Source organism: Anguilla rostrata, chromosome 6 (genome assembly GCF_018555375.3).
Source record: "Anguilla rostrata isolate EN2019 chromosome 6, ASM1855537v3, whole genome shotgun sequence".
NCBI classification, from domain to species: domain Eukaryota; kingdom Metazoa; phylum Chordata; class Actinopteri; order Anguilliformes; family Anguillidae; genus Anguilla; species Anguilla rostrata.
In genome coordinates this window covers 56,496,351-56,518,964 of record NC_057938.1, presented here as the reverse complement: position 1 = coordinate 56,518,964, position 22,614 = coordinate 56,496,351, and the positions used below count along the sequence as shown (strand labels likewise).

General features: G+C 46.6%; 2 protein-coding genes across 3 annotated transcripts; both read left to right on the top strand.

Moving 5' to 3' along the window:
• Positions 1 to 348: 348 nt before the first annotated feature.
• Positions 349 to 10,919, top strand: nfkbie (nuclear factor of kappa light polypeptide gene enhancer in B-cells inhibitor, epsilon). The gene is made up of 6 exons (XM_064340793.1): positions 349 to 1,103; positions 5,874 to 5,976; positions 7,400 to 7,610; positions 8,092 to 8,180; positions 8,690 to 8,938; positions 9,615 to 10,919. Exons 1-6 carry the CDS (start codon positions 763 to 765, stop codon positions 9,681 to 9,683), a joined length of 1,062 nt encoding a protein of 353 aa, XP_064196863.1. The 5' UTR covers positions 349 to 762; the 3' UTR covers positions 9,684 to 10,919.
• Positions 10,920 to 14,231: 3,312 nt separating this feature from the next.
• Positions 14,232 to 22,559, top strand: slc35b2 (solute carrier family 35 member B2). Of its 2 annotated transcripts, none has more exons than XM_064340790.1 (4): positions 14,232 to 14,532; positions 17,321 to 17,511; positions 17,845 to 18,005; positions 20,396 to 22,559. In XM_064340790.1, the coding sequence occupies exons 1-4, from the start codon at positions 14,513 to 14,515 to the stop codon at positions 21,326 to 21,328; spliced, it is 1,305 nt and encodes a 434-aa protein (XP_064196860.1). In that variant the 5' UTR covers positions 14,232 to 14,512; the 3' UTR covers positions 21,329 to 22,559. The 2 variants fall into 2 exon arrangements, with proteins under 2 accessions (XP_064196860.1, XP_064196862.1); XM_064340792.1 differs by lacking the exon at positions 14,232 to 14,532 and adding an exon at positions 14,581 to 16,522.
• Positions 22,560 to 22,614: the final 55 nt, after the last annotated feature.

Here is a 22,614-nt window from a genome sequence, read left to right as displayed (position 1 = left end):
TTACAGTTGTTTTTTATTTATTTTTTTAAATCCAGAACATAGTTACTTCTCAAATCGGCCAATGTTTTTGTTCGGTTCCAAAGATGCAGTATCAATGTGTTTAAACTTGGCCTTGATAATGACCCTGAAAATAACGCACACAAAATGTCCTTTCATAAAAGGAGAATCTACGCTGTTAAGAATCTTAATTTCGACATGCGACAGCCGTGAGACTTCGTTCCTGAATAGGAGAGGTCAAAAATCCAGTTGAACCGGGGGAGTCCACGGCCCCGGCATGCTTGTAATCCGATCGCATACCACTCCCTCCGGGAATTCCCCACGAAAACAAAAACAGCCTGCCTGCGCGAGCCTCTGCGCAGTCTTTCGTGTGTCAGGCAACGCTGACGCTATCGCGTTACCGCTCACGTGCTTGGATCTGTCTAAACGGTCGTGTTCGGAAGCTGAGAGACGGAGAATTAGATGCCTCTAGGCGATTTTTATACTTTGGTTGTGTATTAATAAGTGGATAGGACCGACTTTTTTTTTTTAATCGGCAAGGACACACATTTTAGTGTTGGAACTGAAAGTCGAGTTTAGTAGCCTATTAGTAGCCGGCTTGTGAGCAGGGGAAAAGAGAAGCTCTATGAAACGCTTCGGTCGTTCGTTTTCAGAGAACTGCGTCTGTTTCTCTGATGAGGTCGACCTCACACACCCGGGCTACCCCGCACCTCGAAACAGGTAGAACTTTTGCAATTTAAAAGTTACTGCATCTTGCAACCTGACATGGCGAACAGCGACTACGAAAAGAGGAAAGTGGATCTATCCGAGGACGGTCAAATTGACTCTGGTATCGACTCGTTCAGGTCTCTAAACAAGGATTACCAGTGTATTAAACCGACACAAGGATCGAATGCCGACGACAATGAGGGCAACAACGACAAGTTGGACAGTGTCAGCGGGGACCGCTTGGACTCGGCGTACGGTTCATCGTCGCTCACAGTTGACAGTCTGAACGAGATAATCCAGAGTTGCAGCATTTCGGAACAACCTGAATCGGAAAACCCGGAGTCCTGCAGTGAACAGGAAGTAAACCTACTAACTACGGTCACTGAGGATGGAGACACGTACGTATTTTTATATTTTATTTGTATATGGTTCATTGAATGAGAATCTCTAAATATATTAACATATTCGACTTTATTTATTGTTTGGTGATTAGCTTCATTTTTTTTACACGGACTTTATGTGGTTTCATGATTCATAACTTTAAAAATCTTAATAATAATATTAGTAAAAATGTTGTTTTTGGAACATTTAGGCTGAATTATTTTTTTTGAGAATGTTGAAAAAAGAATATTGCTGTTTATGAAGTAACTGCATGGGATTCATTAATGAGTAAACATCAAAAGAACCTGCAACATGTTACCTGAGAATAGCATTCCTTCATTATGGACAGTCACCGGAGTGATTCCAGTTTGTGGGTGTGTCGGTAGTTTTCCTCAGATATTTTTAGAAAACACATTTTTTAACGCCAGATCTTTGCATTAAAATAGTTATTTTAATGGCATCCGTTCGTTGCCCCGTTTATTTTAAGCAATCGTGTTAATTTAAGCGAAGTAGCAACTAGGTCAGCCGGTTTTTTTTTTTTTTTTTGGTAATCGGACAATTATACGTAACATTACGTGAGACATTGAGCTCATCGGCTTTAAATAATTCTGCGAAGAACAGTTGACAAAGACAATTATAGACGATGGATACCAACAGTCTATTCCAGAAGGCTCAGATTGGCAGTTGCCTGCCCATATAAGGGCAGTCCACTGTGAAACTCCTGAATTTTTCTGTATCTATCGGTCCGCATTACACCTTCAGGAATGTTAGGCCAAATCTGAAGGCTGAGCAGAGTTAGAGACTCGGAAGCTTTCCCTCCAGTGTGCGCGTTGGCGCGCGCTTGCCATATAGTTACCCGACACGCGGCTAACTTCGTGCAGAATGGCTGGTTTTTGAACGAGAAGGATGCCGTTTCCACCAGTTATCTCTGGCGCGGTCTAGCAGTGCGAAAAGCATGAAGTAACTTTAAACAAGGTGGAAGTGTAGGACACGCACACACAGTGTTGAATCACTTGATATTTTTATGATGTGGACTTCAGTATGGTTTCCCTGTAAGATGTGATGATGGGACAAGGGACCTGCATTCTTCCCAAAACAAAAAAAAAACGAAAACATGTTCAGCTGGTTGCACGACTATCCTTCCCAGAGCTCATTGAGTGCTCCTCCACAGTCTGGCCATAGACAGGAGAAGCAGAATCCCTGCTCTGAGTGCAGTTCTGCAAACAGCAGAAGTGCACATTGTATTGATTCAGAATCACAGGGAGGCGGTTGGGAGCTACTCAAGCTTGAATGGCTTTGGTAAAATATCGCATGGGTAGCCTTCATCTTCATCCTCAAATATTTTTATGATTCAGACGATAAGCACGCTGGGTCCTGAGTGACTGAACTGCGTGTCCTTGTCCTCATAGTGCGTGTGTGTGTGTGTGTGTAAAAGGGTGTAAACACCTTTCAGCTGAACCCGGGACCAGGGTCGTGACGATCTTTCTCAGGGTGTGATGTTTTCTTAGAAGTCAGGCCGAGTGGAACCACAGCCCCCGTCTGTGACGGCCGAGCCGACTCTTTGTTTTCGCGAGTCGCGCTCTGTTTTTTCCCCCCTTGCTGAGTGGAAGGAAGGTTAAAACGTTGCGCTTGCTGACGTGGACGGCTGCCCCGCCCAGCTTTTTAGGTCATGAAGTTCACTGATGGGAAACTGTTGGCTCAAGGGGACGGGAGGGGGGAGGGCTGCGAAATGTCTGGGGCCGTCCATGGGGCAGTCATTTTGGACCCCCCCCCCCCCCCAAGCTAGCGCGTGCAGGGGTTCAGTCACCATGGCGATTCTAAGCTGCGTTCCCTCTCCGCTCTCCCCCTGCCTGAATAAAGCAGGACATGCAGCTGCAGGACAGACTGTCCCTTAGGGGAACACGTTAGCAGCCGCAAAGACAGGGGGACGTGTTATGGGGTCGCACTGAAAGGGGGACGTGTTAGGGGGGCGCACTGAAAGGGTGACGTGTTAGGGGGTGCACTGAAAGGGGGACGTGTTAGGGGGGTGCACTGAAAGGGGGATGTGTTAGGAGGGCGGACTGAAAGGGGGACGTGTTAGGGGGTCGCACTGAAAGGGGGATGTGTTAGGAGGGCGGACTGAAAGGGGGGACGTGTTAGGAGGGTCGCACTGAAAGGGGGACGTGTTAGGGGGGCGCACTGAAAGGGGGACGTGTTAGGGAGGCGCACACATTGGCAGGTCTACACCATGCAACAGTCGGATGCTGTGCTTCTGGTATCAGAGAGTCTTCTAATTCTGGGTCGCTGAGACAGATCTTCATCAGCACATAATATAATGCGAGTTTGAGCCAAGACAACAAAGGGTCTTGACACATCCTGCTTATACTCTGCAGTGTGAGTGAGTGAGTGAGTAGGTGTGAGACTGAGTGAGTGGGTGGGTCTATGTATATGTATACGTGTGTTCGTGTGAGAGAGAGAGAGAGTGTGTGCATTAGAACTCATTCATTGACGCAGACTTAGTCAGGGCGAGAGGACGCACTGAGCATGTGCAGCTGCCAGGGGGAATTCCGCTGGATTTCTGTTCTTCTGCTTTCTGAGTAAAACAAACCACAGCAGTACAAATTCTCCCTCACACACGCACACGCACACACACACACACACACACACACACACAAAAGCAAATCCTCATCTGAATGGCTGAAAATAAACAGAATTGAAGTGCTTGAGTGGTCTAGTCAAAGTCCTCATTTGAAACCAATAGAGATGCTGTGGCAGGACCTGAAACGAGTTCAGTTCATGCTCAAAAATTTATAAATTTGTCTGAATTAAAGCAGTTCTGCGAGGAGGAGTGGGCTAAAATTCGTCCACAGTGACGCAAAACACTGATATCAAATTATAGGAAGCGTTTGGTTGCAGTTCTTGCTGTTAAAGGTGGTGCAACCAGTTATTAAGTTTATGGGAGCAGTTACTTTTTCACATAGGTAATATGGGTGTTTGATAACTTTTAATCAATAAATAAATAAGTAATAACTTTAAAAAATGTGTTTTGTGTTTGCTTGGGTTCCCTTTCTCTAATACTTCAGTTTGTCTAAAGATCTGAAACCATTCAGTGTGACAAATATCCAATAATAGAGAAAATCAGGAAAGGGGAAAATACTTTTTCACAGCACTGTATGCACACACACACACACACAGTCTCACACATACGCATGCACGCACACACACACATGCACACATACACACACATGCACACACACACACATTCACATACACACACACACTCTCACACAAATGCACGTATACACACACATGCACACATACACACACACTCTCACACAAACGCACGTATACACACACATGCACACATACACACACACATGCACACACACACACATACACACACGCGCACACACACACTCTCACACAAACGCACGTACACACACACACACACGCACACATACACACACACACACACACACACACCTGATCGTAACCAGAGCCGTGTTCTGGGGACATTCCCGTCACTGAGGCTGTCAGGAAAAACAAACTTCCGTTTGGGTTACCATGGAGATCTCGCACAGACCAGGGCTTATTCCAGAAGGACCTAACCCGTTAAGAAACGGGGAGAGGACGTGAGTGTGGATACTGTGTTTTCAGGGGTTTGGTGCTCTGTGGGGACCCCACAGAATGGTTCTGGAACCAGTGAACCCCAGTGTTCCAAAACAAACTTTAAGAAGCTTTCGTTCCTCATTGTGAAAAGGGATCTTTGGATGTTTCTCATGTTTCTCAGTACTCAGTGTGTGAACGTTAAACAGCACAGTTACAGCCCAGAGACCGGTGTCGACCGCTTTGTTAACCAGACAGCGGTTTGCTAGTCACTCTTTTCATATTACAACTCAGCAAAACAGACAGTACGCTGTTGCTACCTAGCCTTTGTTCTAGGCCAGTTATATGTTAAGGGAGTTTGCGATCAAATTTAATAATTATAGTGAAGATCTAAAAGCCAACCAAAATTTAGCAACAAAGCAGCACGCTAACTTTGGGCCTCATTCACAAAACATGCGTACAATCAGATTTGATTGTAAAGTGCATTGTAAGAACGTTTCCACGAAAATTCCTGCATTCGTAATTATTTTATTATCTGTACTTATTCATGGCTGTTTCCTTCTGCTAATCACATGAACAGGATTGTGCATAAGATTTACAAGCAGCCAGCATTCATCATCTCACACACCTGGGATACGCACAAAAACAAAAAGGTCTGCTCATGCGTCATGAATCCCATATTGGTTTTTTGTAGGAACTTTTTTAAGAACAAAAGTAAGAATAATTTAAGAAAGGTTCTGTGACTGAGGCCCATTGTGTCTGCTGTTCCTCATTACCATTCTACCAGTGGAAGGTTCTGGAAATATTCTTTGCCACTTAATGTTCTGGTCCTGCGTACATCCTGTGAATTTTAGGACCACTAGGAAGAACCTTCTGTTCTTGTTTTGGCCTTTGGCTGGTTTATTTTCTACCGGAGGAAGATGGTGTACTTCTCGTTTTGAGGTGTTTTGGAACGGGCCTTTCCACTGAAGGCCTGCTTCCTCATTGGGCGGCCTACTGAAGTTCCGTTGTTGTGTAATTTCTGAGTCGCTGGAGTATCCAGTAACCCAGCACACAGTTTGTTTGCTGTTTTTTTTCTCTGTGATTTTCTCTGTGAATTCATTTCAGAAGGTCATTCTGTTGAGCTGTGGGTTTAATTTTCCATGTTCCATGTTATTTTCTTTTTTTTGTTTATGATGTTCTCACGTCCTTTGTGTTTCCAGAATCTTACACCTTGCAATAATCCACGAAGAGGAGGACTTTGCTCATCAGCTGATCGAGCTCTTTCCAAAGGACATCCTGGACATTCAGAATAATTTGTACCAGGTTGGTGTCCGTAGTTACCACACACACTCAGCAAATGTGGAAGATGCTGAAGAATTCTGCACGGGCTTGTTTGTTTTTAGGCCTACTGGAACTACCAAAAAAACAAACATTTTATATTTTCAGATGGAATTACTGGTCAATTCCATCTGAAAATTGGTCAAATTTCCAACAGGTGTTTTTTTTTCTCAGAAAAAAAAAACAAAAAAAACAAAAAAAACAAAAACCACATGCAAAACATTATATTTTATTTTGGGGTGGTGTGACTGGACTAAGGACCTTAGATTGAGGGTTTGGGGAGATTTGAAAGTAGCTGGGTGTGAGGTGACTGTGTTGCATTATGGGTAATGGGAAAGGGTGTGAGACTGCAAAGCTGGCGCAGTCAGCATGTAAGAGCTTGAGTCATCGCTCCGCTGCAGCTTCTGTGTGTGTGTGTGTGCGCAGACGCACGTGTGTGTGAGAGAGAGACAATGTGTGTGTGTGTGTGTGAGAGAGTGTGTGTATGTGCGCAGACGCACGTGTGTGTGTGAGAGAGTGTGTGTATGTGTGTGTGTGTTATGAGTGTGAGAGAGTCTGTGTGTGTGTGTGTGTTATGAGTGTGAGAGAGGGTGTGTATGTGTGTAAGAGAGTGTGTGTATGTGCGCAGACGCACGTGTGTGTGTGAGAGAGGGTGTGTATGTGTGTGTGTGTGTGTGTGAGAGAGTGTGTGTGTGAGAGAGTGGTGTATGTGCGCAGACGCACGTGTGTGTGTGAGAGAGGGTGTGTGTGCGCAGACGCACGTGTGTGTGTGAGAGAGTGTGTGTGTGTGCGTGTGCGTGTGTGTGTGTGTGTGTGTGAGAGAGAGAGAGAGAGGGAGTGCCTGTGTGTGTGTGTGTGTTATGAGTGTGTGTGTGAAAGAGTGTGTGTGTGTGTGTGTATTACTTCAGCAGACAGCCATGTGGGGTGATCCTTATTGTAGGTTCAGATGCAATCTAACCACAGTGAACCCTGACTCACAAAATGAAGCTGTTCTGTGTTACTTTAGCGATGAGGTAAACAAGGAGTAAAACCTGCCAACTCTTCGCTTTCTGCATGTTCTTTTTTTAGCTGTGTCTTAGCTGATACTTACATTTTTGGCATTATTTTCTTCTTCTTTTTTACATTTGAGTGTTTTTAGTGATCTCGTACTTGTACTGTTTGTGCCTGTGTCATGCGATTCTGTATTTCCTAGTTTGAATATGTATTGTTTTTAAACCTGCAACCAAATTGAGGTTTGACTTGACTTGACTGGATTTCCCGGGGTTTAAGTGTACATCAGACAGAGCAGGGTAAGAGGGCATTTGAGGGTATGACAGTGTATGAGGGTGTATGAGCGTATATGAGGGGGTATGAGGGTATATAAGGGTATATGGGGTGACGTTGTACCCTTTTGTTTTCGGGGTACCAGACGCCCCTGCACCTGGCGACCTACCTGAACTCCCCGTCGGTGGTGCGGCGGCTGCTGGAGCAGGAGGCCAGCCTGGAGCTGCAGGACCAGGAGGGGAACACCCCGCTGCACCTGGCCTGCGACCAGGGGCGCAACGACTGCGCCTCGGAGATGGGCACCCACACGCCCCCCCGCCAGCTCAGCGTCGTCATGGAGATGCAGAACTGGAGAGGTGAGGGGGCCGGATTCCTGCCGGAGCCCGTACCTGATTGGCTGTTTTTGTTATTTGTTTATTTTGTGATATTAATCTCAGTCAAATATTTGTTTATTGAACAGATATTCTACTCTGTCACAGTCCATTCTTTATAAGTAACTCATGTGTAAGTTATTATATATATATATTTTTTATTATATTGATTTTCTTTTTTACATGAGTAGTTGTGCATTCAGGATGTGTCATCAGTGTGGGCAGGGCCTGGCTGTCTCTGATTGGCTGCATTCAGAGAGGTGGGGTCTTATGCTCTGGCCATTCTGAGAATGCCAGGGGAATTGCTGAAGCCTAAATGCATTAGAAGTCCATCATGAAAATGACTCTCAGTTTGAATCCCACTGTTCTGGTTGCTGGTGTGATTGCACCCCTTTGTGGTCCCCCCCCCCCCGCCTTGGGCACTGAGAGGAATCTGCTTCTGAAATGGAAAACTGTCCCCTTTCAGGACAGACCTGCCTGCACCTGGCAACCCAACGCAGGAACCACCGCATGGTGAAGCTCCTGCTGAAGAAAGGGGCTAAACTTAACACGCAGGTGAGCTTAACACGCAGGTGAGCTTAACATGCGGGTGAGCTTTATGTGCAGGTGACCTTAACACTCAGGTGAGCTTAACACACAGCTGTGCTTAACATGCAGGTGAGCTTAACCTGGAACACACAGGTGGGCTTGACCTTTAAATCACAGGTGAGCTCCAGCTTTAACACACAGGTGAGCTCCAAGTTTAACACACAGGTGAGCTCCAGCTTTAACAAACAGGTGAGCTCCAAGTTTAACACACAGGTGAGCTCCAGCTTTAACACACAGGTGAGCTCCAAGTTTAACACACAGGTGAGCTCCAGCTTTAACACACAGGTGAGCTGGACATGCAGCTCAGCACTTAAGGTGTTGGCAAGGTTGACGTCTTCAGGTTGTTTATTTCTCCCTGCCCCCCCTTCCCCCAGTGGGGCGAAATGCAGTGAAAAGGGTGAGCAGGGTAAGGACAGGCAGGTGTAAAATGTGTTTGGGCAGGCCTGACCCCCCCCCCCCCCCCGGTGTGTGTTCAGGACGGGACGAGTGGGAAGACCGCACTGCACATGGCGGTGGAGCTCCAGGACGTGCAGCTGGTCAAGCTCCTGCTGAACAAGGGCGCCAACGTGGACGCGGCCATGTTTAACGGCTGCACCCCGCTGCACCTGGCTGTGGGGCGGCAGGACGCCGGCACCACCCTGCTGCTCTGCCAGTCCGGCGCCGACCAGATGCTCAAGAACATGGAGGACGAGACCGCGCTGGACCTCGCCGACGGGAACGACAGCGTACGTCCCGCCCCCGCGCCGTCCGCTACGGGAAGCTTTTTCCCGCCAAAATCGCTGTTGGCCATCATTCGGGATTCGCTAAAAAACATTTTTTATTGAAATACCCTCTGGGTAATTTCATCGATGTTATCGATACACCTCTGTATTTTGTTAGCTGGTACAACCTGCCTCTAATCTCTCACACTAGCCACACAGCGTTTTATCATTTGTATAGCTGCTGCTATAGCTCGCTATAATACATGCGATTTTAGGTTGCATTGCTCCACCCCCCTGCTGGTCAAGCTAAAGTACTGCATATGTATTATTTTTTCATATGTTACACACCGTTTTGGTAAACTATAGGTAGCTAGCATTGGACTAGCGGGCAAACTGTAATCTCCAGTCAGCGCCTGAGCTGCCAGCTCACAGGGAGGAGATACTCCCTGCAGTGATCGAACACTGTGGGACCGTCTCCGTCAGGCGAACCCAGAGTCATCACCATTTAAAAAAACAACCATGTTTATTTGCACTTCATTTGCAAGTATTTGAGAAGATTTTTATTACTCAAGCACAGCAGGTTTTTACAATAACTATTAGCTTTGGGATTAGAGGGGTTCATGGAATTGTTTTTTTTTTTAAATACAGAGTCCAGTGTGAGATGTCTTCTCAAACTCTTGCTCCCCCTCTTGTCTTGCAGATCCTGGCCATCTTTCCTTTCGATGACATTCAGATCTCTGGCCGGTCCGTCATGGAGATGAAGTTCTGACGGACTGGGAGACTGTGGACGTGTGTTTGTACAGAGGTCACCAGCACCAGCACTGCCGAGGAGTTCTGATCCGAGCTGAACTGGGTGTGAATTGAGAGCTCCACTGGGTCTTTACCTGTGCAGAAGTGAAATTACTGTTGAATGGAATGGATCTCACAGCAGAGATAAGCCTTTGGTCTTAGAAACGAAAGTGTTTAACATCTGGGATGCAGAAGTGGTTCCCCGCTCCTCGTCATGGTTTGGCAGAGAGAAGAGTGGAAGGCTGGGATGTTTAAAAAAAAAGAGAAAAAAAAAAAAAAGAACCTTTTTCTTATTTTTAGTTTTGAGTGTGACTGTGTTCCTCCTACCTGTGAGACACAAACGCACAGACACACACACACACACACACACACACACACACACACTGCCCCCCACCAGTGCTCCTGCCCCCCCAACAGCACACACATCTGCACAAACAGCGTCACCTGCTCTGAGCACATCTGTGTCAGGAATCGCTGCATCACAGTTAAAGGAATTTCCCGGTCCTGTACAAGCTTAGTGTGCTAATGAGTGGTGTTTAATAGCTTTTTTTGCGTTCGTGACCATTTTTCTCCCCCGTGTCCCCGTCCAGATCTCAAGCAAGCGCCCCGCGTAAAGGGGACTCATTTTGAAAGCGCGCGCTGCTCTGAGAATGACTAAGCCTGTGCTTTGTGTTCCGGAGCTGCAGACTGAAAACCGCCCTGGCATTTCGGCGGGCGCGTCCTCCAAATTAACGCCGCAAGTTCATCAGTTCTGCGAACAAAGTGAGAAAATACGGCTGGCCAGCTGTCCATCGCTCGTCTGTCAAAGGTCATTGACACTAAAGAATGAATTTTCCAGCTGAAAGATCTCTGCTTTGCTTACGGCTCGGAGACGAATGACAGCGACCCATTTTAGCTTCAGGCGCAGAGGGTACGGAATTGTAATTTACATTTATAGTTGAACAAATATATTTTAAGCAGATTAATTAAATCTTCCGTCGTGTGACATCATTAATAATAAATGTTTGGCGTGAAAGTAAGGTATGTAATGAATGTTTACTGCAGTTGATTGGATTAATAGATAGAGTTGTAGCAGTAGTTTTATTAGTAGTAGGCCTAATAAAATGTCTTTGTTTATCATTGTTAATGTGTTGACGGTTAAGATCATCTGTTGATCTACTCTTTTGTCTACCGCTTTCATTATAGAGTATATTTTCTAATAAATGTATTAAGGATACACTGGTCCTTTCTGTCTTCTTTTTTCATTTCATATAACAGCTGTCATGATGACCTTTTTTTATTTATGATGTTTTGTACATATTAAACCTTTTGACAGCACATTTGAGATTGATTGATGCCTACTTTGGTTTTATTTTGTGTGTCAATCTTGTGGATTTGCAGGCTTATGCTCAAAGATAGGTGATAAAATATGAGGGAGAACCTGCTATGCTGGTGCTATGTTACCTGTCTGGGATGAGGAGGCAGTCAATCGGGCCCTATGGAGCTGCAGTGTCTGTCGGTTTGTGTTGTTTTGGTCTCTCCTGCAGCTCAGTTAGGCCTCAGAAACAAGGTGCAGAGATTAAACACCCGGAAACTTCATGGGGCCCGGCCCAAAGTAAGGACCCTCGGTGCGCACCGTGCTCAGGGCAAAAGAGACTGTTTTAATGGACAGGGTGGGACTAGCTTAAGCATTACCTAAGGTGCAGGGACTCCTTAGCCAGTCTGTTATTTCATTAGATTACAGACATGCTCAAATACACACAAAAAAAGGTCAGTACTGGTCAGACACCCCTGGTCTTGATCATTCATTTCTTTCAGTGTTAAGCTATCACGATGTGCCTTTCTAAAGCTCCAACAATAATAATGGCCCAGCTGAAAGAATTAAATCTGGATATTTGTGTTTGGACACTGTGTTTGTTACATTAATCATGTCCGTTTCTTGCTGAGTCACCCTTACTGAGCCGAACTGCACATGATACCCAGAATCATCCTTCTCCAGAGAGATCCTGTCAGACACACAAAGCACAAGCCCCATGAATGGAGCCTCCGTTTGAGTACTTCCTGTTATTCGCGTCAGAAGGCGATACTCTTTTCCTGTCTGTTTGCAGGTCCATTTGATGGTTTTCTCAATGAAGGCCAGTCTGGAGGCCTGGAGGCATTCTGAGGCCTGTGTGGCTGGGGTGGAGATGCAGGGGGTTTAGCCAAAATAAGGGGTTCCCAAACTCAAGGAGCTCTTCATAACAGGCCGCTGTGTTTTACCATGACTCCAACCCTTATTTTAAATTGTAGCCTAAAATATGGAGCCTTTGACATGTAAATAAAATAAAAATAAACTTGAGAAGTGCAGTTTTTAATTGGGGTGGAGGGAGCCTCAGAGGTTATGCGTTGTATGCTGTAAAACTTAACCACTTCCAAAGGGAGGGCATAGATAGGCTAAAAATATGAGGGAAACCCCCCCCCCCCCCAGGGACTGAAATGAGAAGTGATTCCTCAGCTGAGATTGTTTGGGGGGGGGGGAGCAACGCAACTGAACCAGCTCATACAAAGGAAGATATGATTAATATGATTATTGAAATAGTCAACCAATGTAATGATCTCCTTAGCAGAAGGAAATTAAACCAAGGAAGGATGGGGCACTGCCAGGAAGGCTATGCGTGAGTGTGTGTGTGTGTGAGTGTGTGAGTGTGTGTGTGAGTGTGTGTGCGTGTGCGTGTGAGTGTGTGTGCGTGTGAGTGTGTGTGTGAGTGTGTGAGCGTGTGTGTGTGTGTGTGTGTGAGCATGTGTGTGTGTGAGTGTGAGTGTGTCTGTGTGTGTGTGTGAGTGTGTGTGCGTGTGCGTGTGAGTGTGTGTGTGAGCGTGTGTGTGTGTGTGTGAGTGTGTGTGCGTGTGAGTGTGTGTGTGTGTGTGTGCGTGTGAGTGCATGTGTGTGTGTGCCTGTGTGTGGGTGGCTGGATATTACACTTCAAATAGCATGAAGAATGTGCTCATGTTGTTAATAATTGACGATACATTTTAGAAAACTGAAAAGGCTCGATTGTGGAATAAAATACCTATCAATGCCTGCTGTTGGCGCTGATATGTCCTTCCTTTCAGGCTACTGTGGGTCAGGTGCCCGATGCCTGGAGAGGGTTAATGATTAACTGGCCCTTCAGCTGATCATCCACTTTAATGCAGTGGAGAGCAGGGGTGGGCAGTCCTGACCCTGGAAGACTGGTGTGTGTGTGTGTGTGAGAGAGAGAGAGAGAGAAAGAGAGAGAAAGTGTGTGTGTGTGAGAGAGAGAGAGTATGTGTGTGTGTGTGTATGTGTGAGAGTGTTTGTGTGTGTGTGTGTGTGCGTGTGTGTGTCTGTGAGAGAGTGTGTGGGTATGTGTGTGTGTGCAATCAGCCTGGCTCAGTTTGCCAATTAGCTATATGCACCAATGCAGTCTTTGGCTGTCATTCATGAGATTGCCAAGAAATTGAGCTTAAATATCAGACTACATAAATTATCATGAATAAAAGGATAAAAAGCAAAAGTTGATATGAAACACAGGAAGAGATTAGGCCTCTAGAGAGCTTCCAACACTGCTGAGCCTGGTCTTCAACACCCCAAGCGTTTCTGATTCTGAAGTCCTGACAAGCCATTCCATGGATAAATTACTTCCTATATGCAGAAATACTTCCTTGCACCATTAATTTACACCTGTGCCCCCTCCCTCTGCTGGTAGGGGTTATATTTTAACTATTGGCCAAACGTGGTTTTGTTGCAAATTCTTTGACTAGTGCCCTTATGGAGGTCATTCATATAACTAGTCCCTGGAGGACTCAAATTCCCACAGTGCTGTGCAGTGTGCTCTTTCACCATCAGTCAGTGTTTTGTGCCAGTCCTTTGTGCCCTCTGTAGTCATGTTACTTGTCTCGCACATTGTGTCAGTAAAGGGGGCTGATGGTGTTGAATCTCACGCCCTGCAGCGTGAGATGGTTCTTCACCAGTGCGGTAAAGATAGCTTGCGCACCCCACATTCCAGTCATATCAAGCTCGTCCTGTGTTGCGGGTTTTATATTCTGTATCTTACGCCTCATGACCAGAAAGAAACCGTGACTCTGTGAATGAATCCACTGCAGTGTACTGTAGAGTTCTAATTAAGGCTTGAATATCCAAACCACTCCCTTTCTGTTCTTTTCAAACTGTTTCCTCATCTTGCTGTGCATTTAAAAAACTGTGACCTGTGTGTCAGTGTATTTCCACTTTTGATCTATTCCTGTAATCTGGAACAACAAGAGACAGGACAGCAAAGCTGCCACCAAAAAAAGGTATGAACACGGAAACACTTACTTAAACATCATATACTTTCCGAATAGTCTAATAAATCTACGTGCAATATCATTACTCTAATTATTTTCGAGTAAATTTACCACATACCACTACGGGAACTGAATGTACAAATGCGTATTAGCATATTAGATAAGGCTTACGCACCACGTATTTCAATGTGGAATTAGCCCTCCCGTCCTGCAGATGGCGAGCTCATTATACATTTCTCCCATTAGATGTCTATGGTGTGGCTTTTATTCGGCTTCCTTTTGGTACCGTGAAGGGGAGGAGATTCTTTCCTGAAGTGAACACATAGGCAATTGATAAGTTGTAAAAGGGACAGTGAAGGAGACGGAAAACTTGGGTAAAACCCTGAATATCTTTCGACATTTTGTAAAACTCGATTTTATCGAGGGTGCAGCGGTTGTTCAGTTTACACCTCCATTAAATGCTCGACTGCGGCGAAAGCGGCGCGAGTGTCCGGCGGGTGTAACGCGCCAGGTGCTGCGATACCGAGGAGTTGGCAGCGGGGGGAAATGCCATCGTTTTCATGGAGGTAGGAACATATTTTTTTAAAAGATGCCGAGGCACTAGTTAGCCTGCCCGTGGCGATGCGCGTTCGCCTGGAGCCGCGCCGAATTTAAACCCCTCGTGCAAAGTATCAACGTTAGTTTAAACAGTTGTTGTGCTTGTCAGCTAGCACAGCTACAAGCCGCTACCCGGTGGTTTCGGAATTTGTTGCGTTGCCTTGTCAACTGTCAACCAGGTATCGTGCTGCTAGCCGCACAGCTGGATAACATTCCACTTTAGTATTTCTGTTTGTGCAAGTGTACAGTGCAGTTATCAGTTAACTCACTGATTACCCGAGAGAAACATATCTAGCATTCGTTTTTACTGTACTAATAATATCTCCAAAATGCGTTCTTATTTATGCTCTGCTAATGTTTTACTGCTACATTTCATGAACCCAGTGAATTAGTTAGCTGTTAATGGACTAGTTATCATAAGTGAGTCGTGTGATGGAGCACTCATTTCCAAACACTTGAAAGTGGTTCAGTAGTTATCATAGCTCGCCAACGTTACTTGAACTAAAGCTTAAACAGGATGATCATATAGCTAAATGGCTGGCTAGTCACCAGTTAACCATAAACAAAACAAAAAAAAACTAGGGTTTATTGTTATTATTAACAGCTTCATTCCTTTTTAAAAAAATCACAGCAGTTAGCTGCTTGATGAAAAGCAAAATACAGCTTGTATGTGAAATTCTGTTTAAAAGGTTTTTAAAAAGTCTATTTAAATGTCCGTCTATGGATTATACATTAAACCCTTTGGTGTCAATTGAGAATTCAATTCAGGCTTTAAATATGACGCACTGAAGAACTTGTCTTCCAGGAATGTTCCTTTCCTTTCAAAGGGAAGAAAAGAAAAGGCTGATGAAGGTCTATGAGATGGAAAAAAATGTTTTTGCGAATATCACAGTGTGCAGTTATTTTTATTCAAAGGAAAGAAAAGACAAGTAGTGAGGTGTTTGGATATAACGCTTTCATTGTCTAAAAATCCAAAATGTTTAAATCTTTGATTGATAATAATTCTTCTACACGTTTTAAAATGTCTATATTTTATCTATTTACAGCGACCAACTTAACCAATGCTCCTAAACCTGCCTCAGTGAAATAAAAAATAAAAATACTGCAGTTCGAAGCAAATACTTAGCTAGTTGGGCTTTGTCCATTTCTAGAAATCATAGATATCTCTCTTGGCGATTGAGATTGAAGGTGACGTACTGGAGGCTGTGTGTGCTGTACAGTATAAGTGTTGCTCAGTTGCAAGTACTACAGCTGAGATGAGAGTCCAGATGCTGCTGAAGAGCGAGAGGAGGCTGTGCCTGTGTTGCTGCTGGTTATTTGTGAGTGAATGTGCTGTAATGTGATGTAAAAGGCTGGTCGATGGACAGACAGCCAGAAGCTCCAGGACACCGGCCAGGAAGCAGCTCAATGCTTGTCTGTCTGTTCTGAAATATGGTTTATTTACAGAAGCGCATTAACACCGCTTTTCCACTGGGTTTGCTGTGTGAGTTTCAGGGCTGACCAGTTGGCTGGGCAGTGGAGCATACCATTGGGCAGCAGGGCAGGGTGAGAACTCTTGCATTCGCCCTGTTGAAGGCCCAGTGCTGCTGTAGCTGATTGGCTGTTTGAAGCTGAGTGCTGCTGTAGTTGATTGGCTATGAGGCTCTGTGCTGCTATAGCTGATTGGCTGTTTGAGGCTCAGTTCTGTTGTCACTGATTGGCTGTTTAAGGCTCAGTCCTGTTGTTGCTGATTGGCTGTTTGAAGCCCAGTGCTGCTGTAGCTGATTGGCTGTTTGAGGCTCAGTGCTGCTGTAGCTGATTGGCTGTTTGAGGCTCAGTGCTGCTGTAGCTGATTGGCTGTTTGAGGCTCAGTGCTGCTGTAGCTGAAGGTCTCCTCAGTACACAAAGAGCCTCTGTTGGAGCCGGCTTGGCCTCGAGAGAGAAGGTCTGTGCAGAGAGTGGGGCGATCGCTCGCTGCAGGTAACCGCGGTTCATTTCCCAGCCGCATGACTGGGGGGGGTAGGGAGCTGGGGGGTGGGGGGACGGTGTGGCTTTCGCTCCGCCAGGGGGTGGCTCTCTCAGGGTGGGGTCGCTACCATAGCAATCAGTAACAGCTAGGAGTAGTAGTCTGCTGTGGTAAGAGTGGGTTGTATGATGTAATCTCTGTTCTCCCTGCCACCAATCGCAGAACAGGACCCCCCCCCCCCAAAATAGAAGCTCAATTAAAAAGTGGTTTCATCTGCTACTTAGTGATCAATGGCTAATTTCAGGCTGTAGCTGGTGGGTTTTTAAAAGGATAATAAATAAATGCTAATTATCAGCACCATAATAGCATTTAAAATGGACTGAAGTTTTGGCCTGGTTGTGCTCTTGGGTTTGTTTTGTGACCGCTCCCCCTGTTCTCTGTGTTGTGCATGGCTGTCCATGTGGATTTAACCCCTGCTCTGCTGGATTGTTTGGCACAGTAATGGCCTGAGCAGCTTAAACTGCCACACACTGGGTGTGCTGGTGCCATATTTGCATCCCTGGAGATGTAGTCTAATGGCACACACTGTGTATCTAGGCCTACATGGACCGTGGTCACAGAGATGTAGAAAAGAGACCTAACCTGATTTGCTTCAGCAGTTTTAAATGAGAAGGGTACAGGGTGGTATGGCTGCTTAGTCTCAGCAGTTAGTCATGAAAAGGGTAGAGGGTGGTATGGCTGAAGTTTCTTTAGATTTCACATGGGTGTATGCGAATGATGTCGCTTCCTGTTTCTACCCCCCCCCCCCACAGCGTTTGGCGCGGGCTGGCGTTGGCGCTGCTCCCCGTCACCATGGCGCTGGAGGACCAGGCATCAGTGCTGGAGGACTGGAGGGACGTCTGGCTCTTCCGCTTCTTCCTGAACGTGCTGGGCTACGCCACCATCGTCGTCCCCGGATACCTCCTCATCAGATACTTCAAACGGATTGGCTACTTGGAGACAGGTTAGAGCGGGGGTGGGGGGGGGGGGGGGTGTGGTGGTGGTGTGGGGTACGGGGATGGCTGAGGGGTTAAGATTGCAAGGGTTCTCTCCCTCCCTCCAAGTGCAGTGACATCCCACTCAGTTAACCCCTAAAACCCTTACATTTGTACCCTCTAACTCCTAAACCTTCAACCCCTAAACCACTAACCCTTGACCCCTAACCATTAGCCCTTAGCCCCTTGCCTGTATACCTTTAAACCTGACCTTTAAAGCCGTACCCCATGAACCTTTAACCCTCGACCCCTGACCCCTGGCCGGATGTGGGCCTCTGATGCGTCCTGTGTGTGATTGGCAGGTCGTGGCCTGTGTTTCCCGGTGATAAAGGCCTGTGTGTTTGGGAGCGAATCCAAGTCGGGGCCGCTGGACGATCCTTCGGCTCCGCCCAGAAGCGAAGCAGAGTCCTCCTCGTCTACCAGACAAGCTCTGAAGCTCCTGTTTTGCGCTGTGGGGCTGCAGGTGTGTGTGTGACTGTGTGTGTGTGTGTGACTGTGTGTGACTGTGTCTGTGTGTGTGACTGTGTCTGTGTCTGTGTGTGACTGTGTCTGTGTGTGTGACTGTGTGACTGTGTCTGTGTGTTGTGTGTGTGTCTGTGTGTGTGTGTGTGACTGTGTGTGACTGTGTGAGAGTGTGTGTGACTGTGTGTGACTGTGTCTGTGTGTGTGACTGTGTGTGACTGTGTGTGACTGTGTGTGTGAGTGTTTGTGAGTGTTTGTGAGTGTGTGTGAGTGTGTGTGAGTGTGTGTGAGTGTGTGTGAGTGTGTGAGAGTGTTTGTGAGTGTGTGTGAGTGTGTGAGTGTGAGTGTCCAGTATTTGCACATTCCATATATTCTATGGCTCTAAAGTTTTCATATCTAAATGACTGAATTCTGCTGTGTCCCTGTGACTGTTTCTGTGTAAATATCTCACTTATTCTATTTTAGTCCTGTCTTAAGTGTTGTTTTAAGCCGCGTTTCCACCGCAGGAACTATACCCCGGAACTAGGAACCTTTTGAGGAACTCAGTGCGTTTCCACCGCAGGAACTAGGGTCTAAATTTAGTTCTGGGGGCTTTGTTTTACCCCCCAAAACGTTCCTGCTCGGGGGGTAGTACTTTCCGAAAGTACAGGAACCTTTTGGGTGGAGCTTGCAGCGCTGAACATTTCTGATTGGTCGAGTACTCGCAGCACTTGTGTTGTATTTATTTTCAGCCATTACCCGCCATGTTTGAAAATATGCCGGCGCAACCCGATTTATTTTCATAATAACTTCAAATCAAACTTGTATGTTATGCGGCGCAGTAGCCTAGTTTTGGTTATAGCCTGCCAACGTCTTGGAATTATAACGTGTGCTCTTCTGTTCTTTTCTTGCTTTAGTATTCGTTTTATAAAATGCTAAGCATTCGTGCTGGGACAGCATATTACGTACTAAAACATTCAAACGGATTAATTCGGTTGCTGAATATTTTCTTCCGGATTTTCTTTGTTAGCCCATTGTAATTGAATCAAAACGTTTGATACAGTTATGTGAGGTATGCGGTAGTTCTGCGTAATTCACATTGGTGATACAGTAAAAGCAAACTGGAAATCACCTTCCGCACTTTTTGTCATGGTAAAATAACAGGTTAATTCTAGTAATAGTATCTTTAGCTTTTTCAGACTGCCGTAATTTTACTCTGCCATTCTTCAATTTCACAAAAAGACCAGGAAGACTATGGACTAATTTATGGTGCATGGTTCGCATCTGGAGGGCACACTTCGCTGCTCGGCTAGCAGTAACTCCGAAGGAAAACAAACGGTGGCTGTACCACTACTAATTTAAAATTTCACGCAAGTCCGAGTTTTCGTTCTATTCTTGTCATTTTGCGATTAGCCTATATAGAATTGACGATGAGAAAGTAATCAAACAGCAAATTGTTTACAACGTGTGCATGTTTTCTGCTGTTGTTGCCAGTTATATTGGAAATGTGAATGCATTCTGTCGCTTCGGATGTCAAGACATGAAAGCGAATGTTAGCATGAAAACATAATGAATGTGTTTGAGAGGATATATAAAACAGTTACAATCTGACTATTGGTCTGTTTTATCCTATTTGTTGCATAACGGTCCAAGTTCAACTACCAACGACAGTTTTGCTTGACAACGGTAAAATATGCCCAAACGGCTGCAGAAGAATATTTCAATTCCATGTGATTAAATCGATAAAAATCAATAAATACAAAAGTAACCATATATAGTCTTTGTTGGCAACCCGTTGTATATAAGTGGAATAAACCCCTCCGGGCTGTCCCGGTTATTAGAAAATAATGTAGGCTACTTCGGTGGTAGTATGGGGTTACGGAAGAAATCATATGACAGATGGACCGACGACAACGTCGCTTTTCCATACGTCAGTGGGCTAATTTGCCTAATCTTCGCGGGACTTTAGACCCCGGTGGAAACGCAGACAGCCATTGGCTGAAGGAACCTTTTAGTTCCTGGTAAAGCAGTTCCTGGGACTGAAAGTTCCGGGTAATTTTGGTGGAAACGCGGCTTTAGTCTCACGTTGTCTCTGTTAAATGTGACCTTGTTAGTTCCGGTTTCTAGTGCTGTTTTAGTCTCTAACTGTGCTGATAAGAGCTCTTTTGGTGTCTGTTACTGTAGTACTGTTTTAGTCTCTAACTGTACTGATAAGAGCTCTTTTGGTGTCTGTTACTGTAGTACTGTTTTAGTCTCTAACTGTACTGATAATAGCTCTTTTAGTTTCTCTTTCTGTCGTAATTTTTTGTCTCAGTTCCACATGACTGTCTCTTCCTGTAGCCATAAACAAAAACCCAAAAAATCTCACGTGCCTCTTGTTGTGGGTTGTGTTTGTGTCCCCCCCCCCCCCAGACCTCGTACCTGACGTGGGGCGTCCTGCAGGAGCGGGTGATGACGCGCTCGTACGGGGCGGTTGAGGGCGGGGCCGGCGAGCGCTTCACGGACTCGCAGTTCCTGGTGTTCATGAACCGCATCCTGGCGCTGACGGTGGCGGGCCTGTGCTGCGCCCTGTTCAAGCAGCCGCGCCACGCCGCGCCCATGTACAAGTACTCCTTCGCCTCGCTCTCCAACATCCTGAGCAGCTGGTGCCAGTACGAGGCGCTCAAGTACATCAGCTTCCCCACGCAGGTGCTGGCCAAGGCCTCCAAGGTCATCCCCGTCATGCTGATGGGCAAGATGGTGTCGCGCAAGAGCTACGAGTACTGGGAGTACTTCACCGCGGCGCTGATCTCCGTGGGCGTCAGCCTGTTCCTGCTCTCCAGCGCCGGGCACAAGCACCCGTCCACCGTCACCACCTTCTCCGGCGTGGTCATCCTGGGCGGCTACATCGTCTTCGACAGCTTCACCTCCAACTGGCAGGACAGCCTGTTCCGCTACAAGATGTCGTCGGTGCAGATGATGTTCGGGGTGAACCTGTTCTCCTGCCTGTTCACCGTGGGCTCCCTGCTGGAGCAGGGGGCGCTCTTCCAGTCGCTGGCCTTCATGGCGCGGCACGCCGAGTTCGCCTTCCACGCCGTGCTGCTGTCCGTCTGCTCCGCCTGCGGCCAGCTCTTCATCTTCTACACCATCGGCCAGTTCGGCGCCGCCGTCTTCACCATCATCATGACGCTGCGGCAGGCCATGGCCATCCTGCTGTCCTGCTTCCTGTACGGCCACGCCGTCAGCGTGGCGGGCGGGCTGGGCATCGGCGTGGTCTTCCTCGCCCTCTTCCTCCGCGTGTACGCCCGCAGCCGCATGAAGAAGAGCAAGAAGCCCGCCGGCCAGACGCCCGTGCAGAAGGTGTGAGGGGCGGGGCCGGGCGGGGCTGGGGCGGGGCAGGGGCGGGGCAGAGGCGGGGCAGGGGCAGAGCGGACACACACCTGGACATCAAAGAGACCACATTTTTTCTGTGGTGTCCGTTTTTGTGTTTTTTTCGTTTATTTTTGTTGCGTTTCTTTTAAAATGTTGTTTTCTCTCTCTCTTTTTTTAAAATAAGTTTCTAAAGTGCTGAAAGGGAAATGCCTGTTAAAAGGGGTTTTTTTTGTGGCCTCGATCACTAACCCGGCCCTAACCGAGGCATTTGATTGGAAGATCACCGTCGTGAGGAAGACGCAGATAATGATCACCGGCGTGAGGAAGACTCAGATAATGATCACCGTTGTGAGGAAGATGCAGATAATGATCACCGGCGTGAGGAAGACTCAGATAATGATCACCGTCTTGAGGAAGACGCAGATAATGATCACCGGCGTGAGGAAGACTCAGATAATTATCACCGTCGTGAGGAAGACTCAGATAATGATCACCGTCTTGAGGAAGACGCAGATAATGATCACCGGCGTGAGGAAGACTCAGATAATGATCACCGTTGTGAGGAAGATGCAGATAATGATCACCGGCGTGAGGAAGACTCAGATAATGATCACCGTCTTGAGGAAGACTCAGATACCATTAGCGGGATCGATGTTCAGAGAGCCAGTCGGTACCCTGTCATGGTCGTTTTCGTGTTTGTGAGTGTTGAGTAAATTAGTTTGCTGGTAGGTAATGCAGAATCCTTCTTCCTATGGTGGGGAAGCTGCTTCTGATTGGTTCAGCTTTGTGATGCAGTGTGTGGCCTTCAGGCTAATGGAGGAGTGTTTCAGTGTTCACTGAAGCTCACTTCACACTAATGTGCAGCCGCGTCTCCCCAAAAAGCAAGGCCCCCGCAAGCTTAGGGGTCCTCCTCACTGTAAAAGTAGGGGTACCCCTGTCACAGTGAGACTGGTGGTACCCCTTAACGGTGGGTTTAGGGCCCCCCCTCCCTGTGAGATTAGGAGGGTGGGGGCCACAGTGGTACACTAATCTAAATATTTCTTCAGCTTGATTTTAAAGGCAGAAGGCAATTAAGCCCAGTTTTGATTGGACATGTGCTCTGCTCTTGGGGTTGTGTAGTTGGGGAAACATTGCCTGCTATTAGTGTGTTCATCTCTGTATGTACATTAAGACCTGTGTGAGTGTGTGAGTGTGTGAGTGTGTGAGTGTGTGAGTGTGTGTGTGTGTGTGTGTGTGTGTGTGTGTGTGTGTGTGTGTGTGTGTGTGTGTGTGAGAGTGTG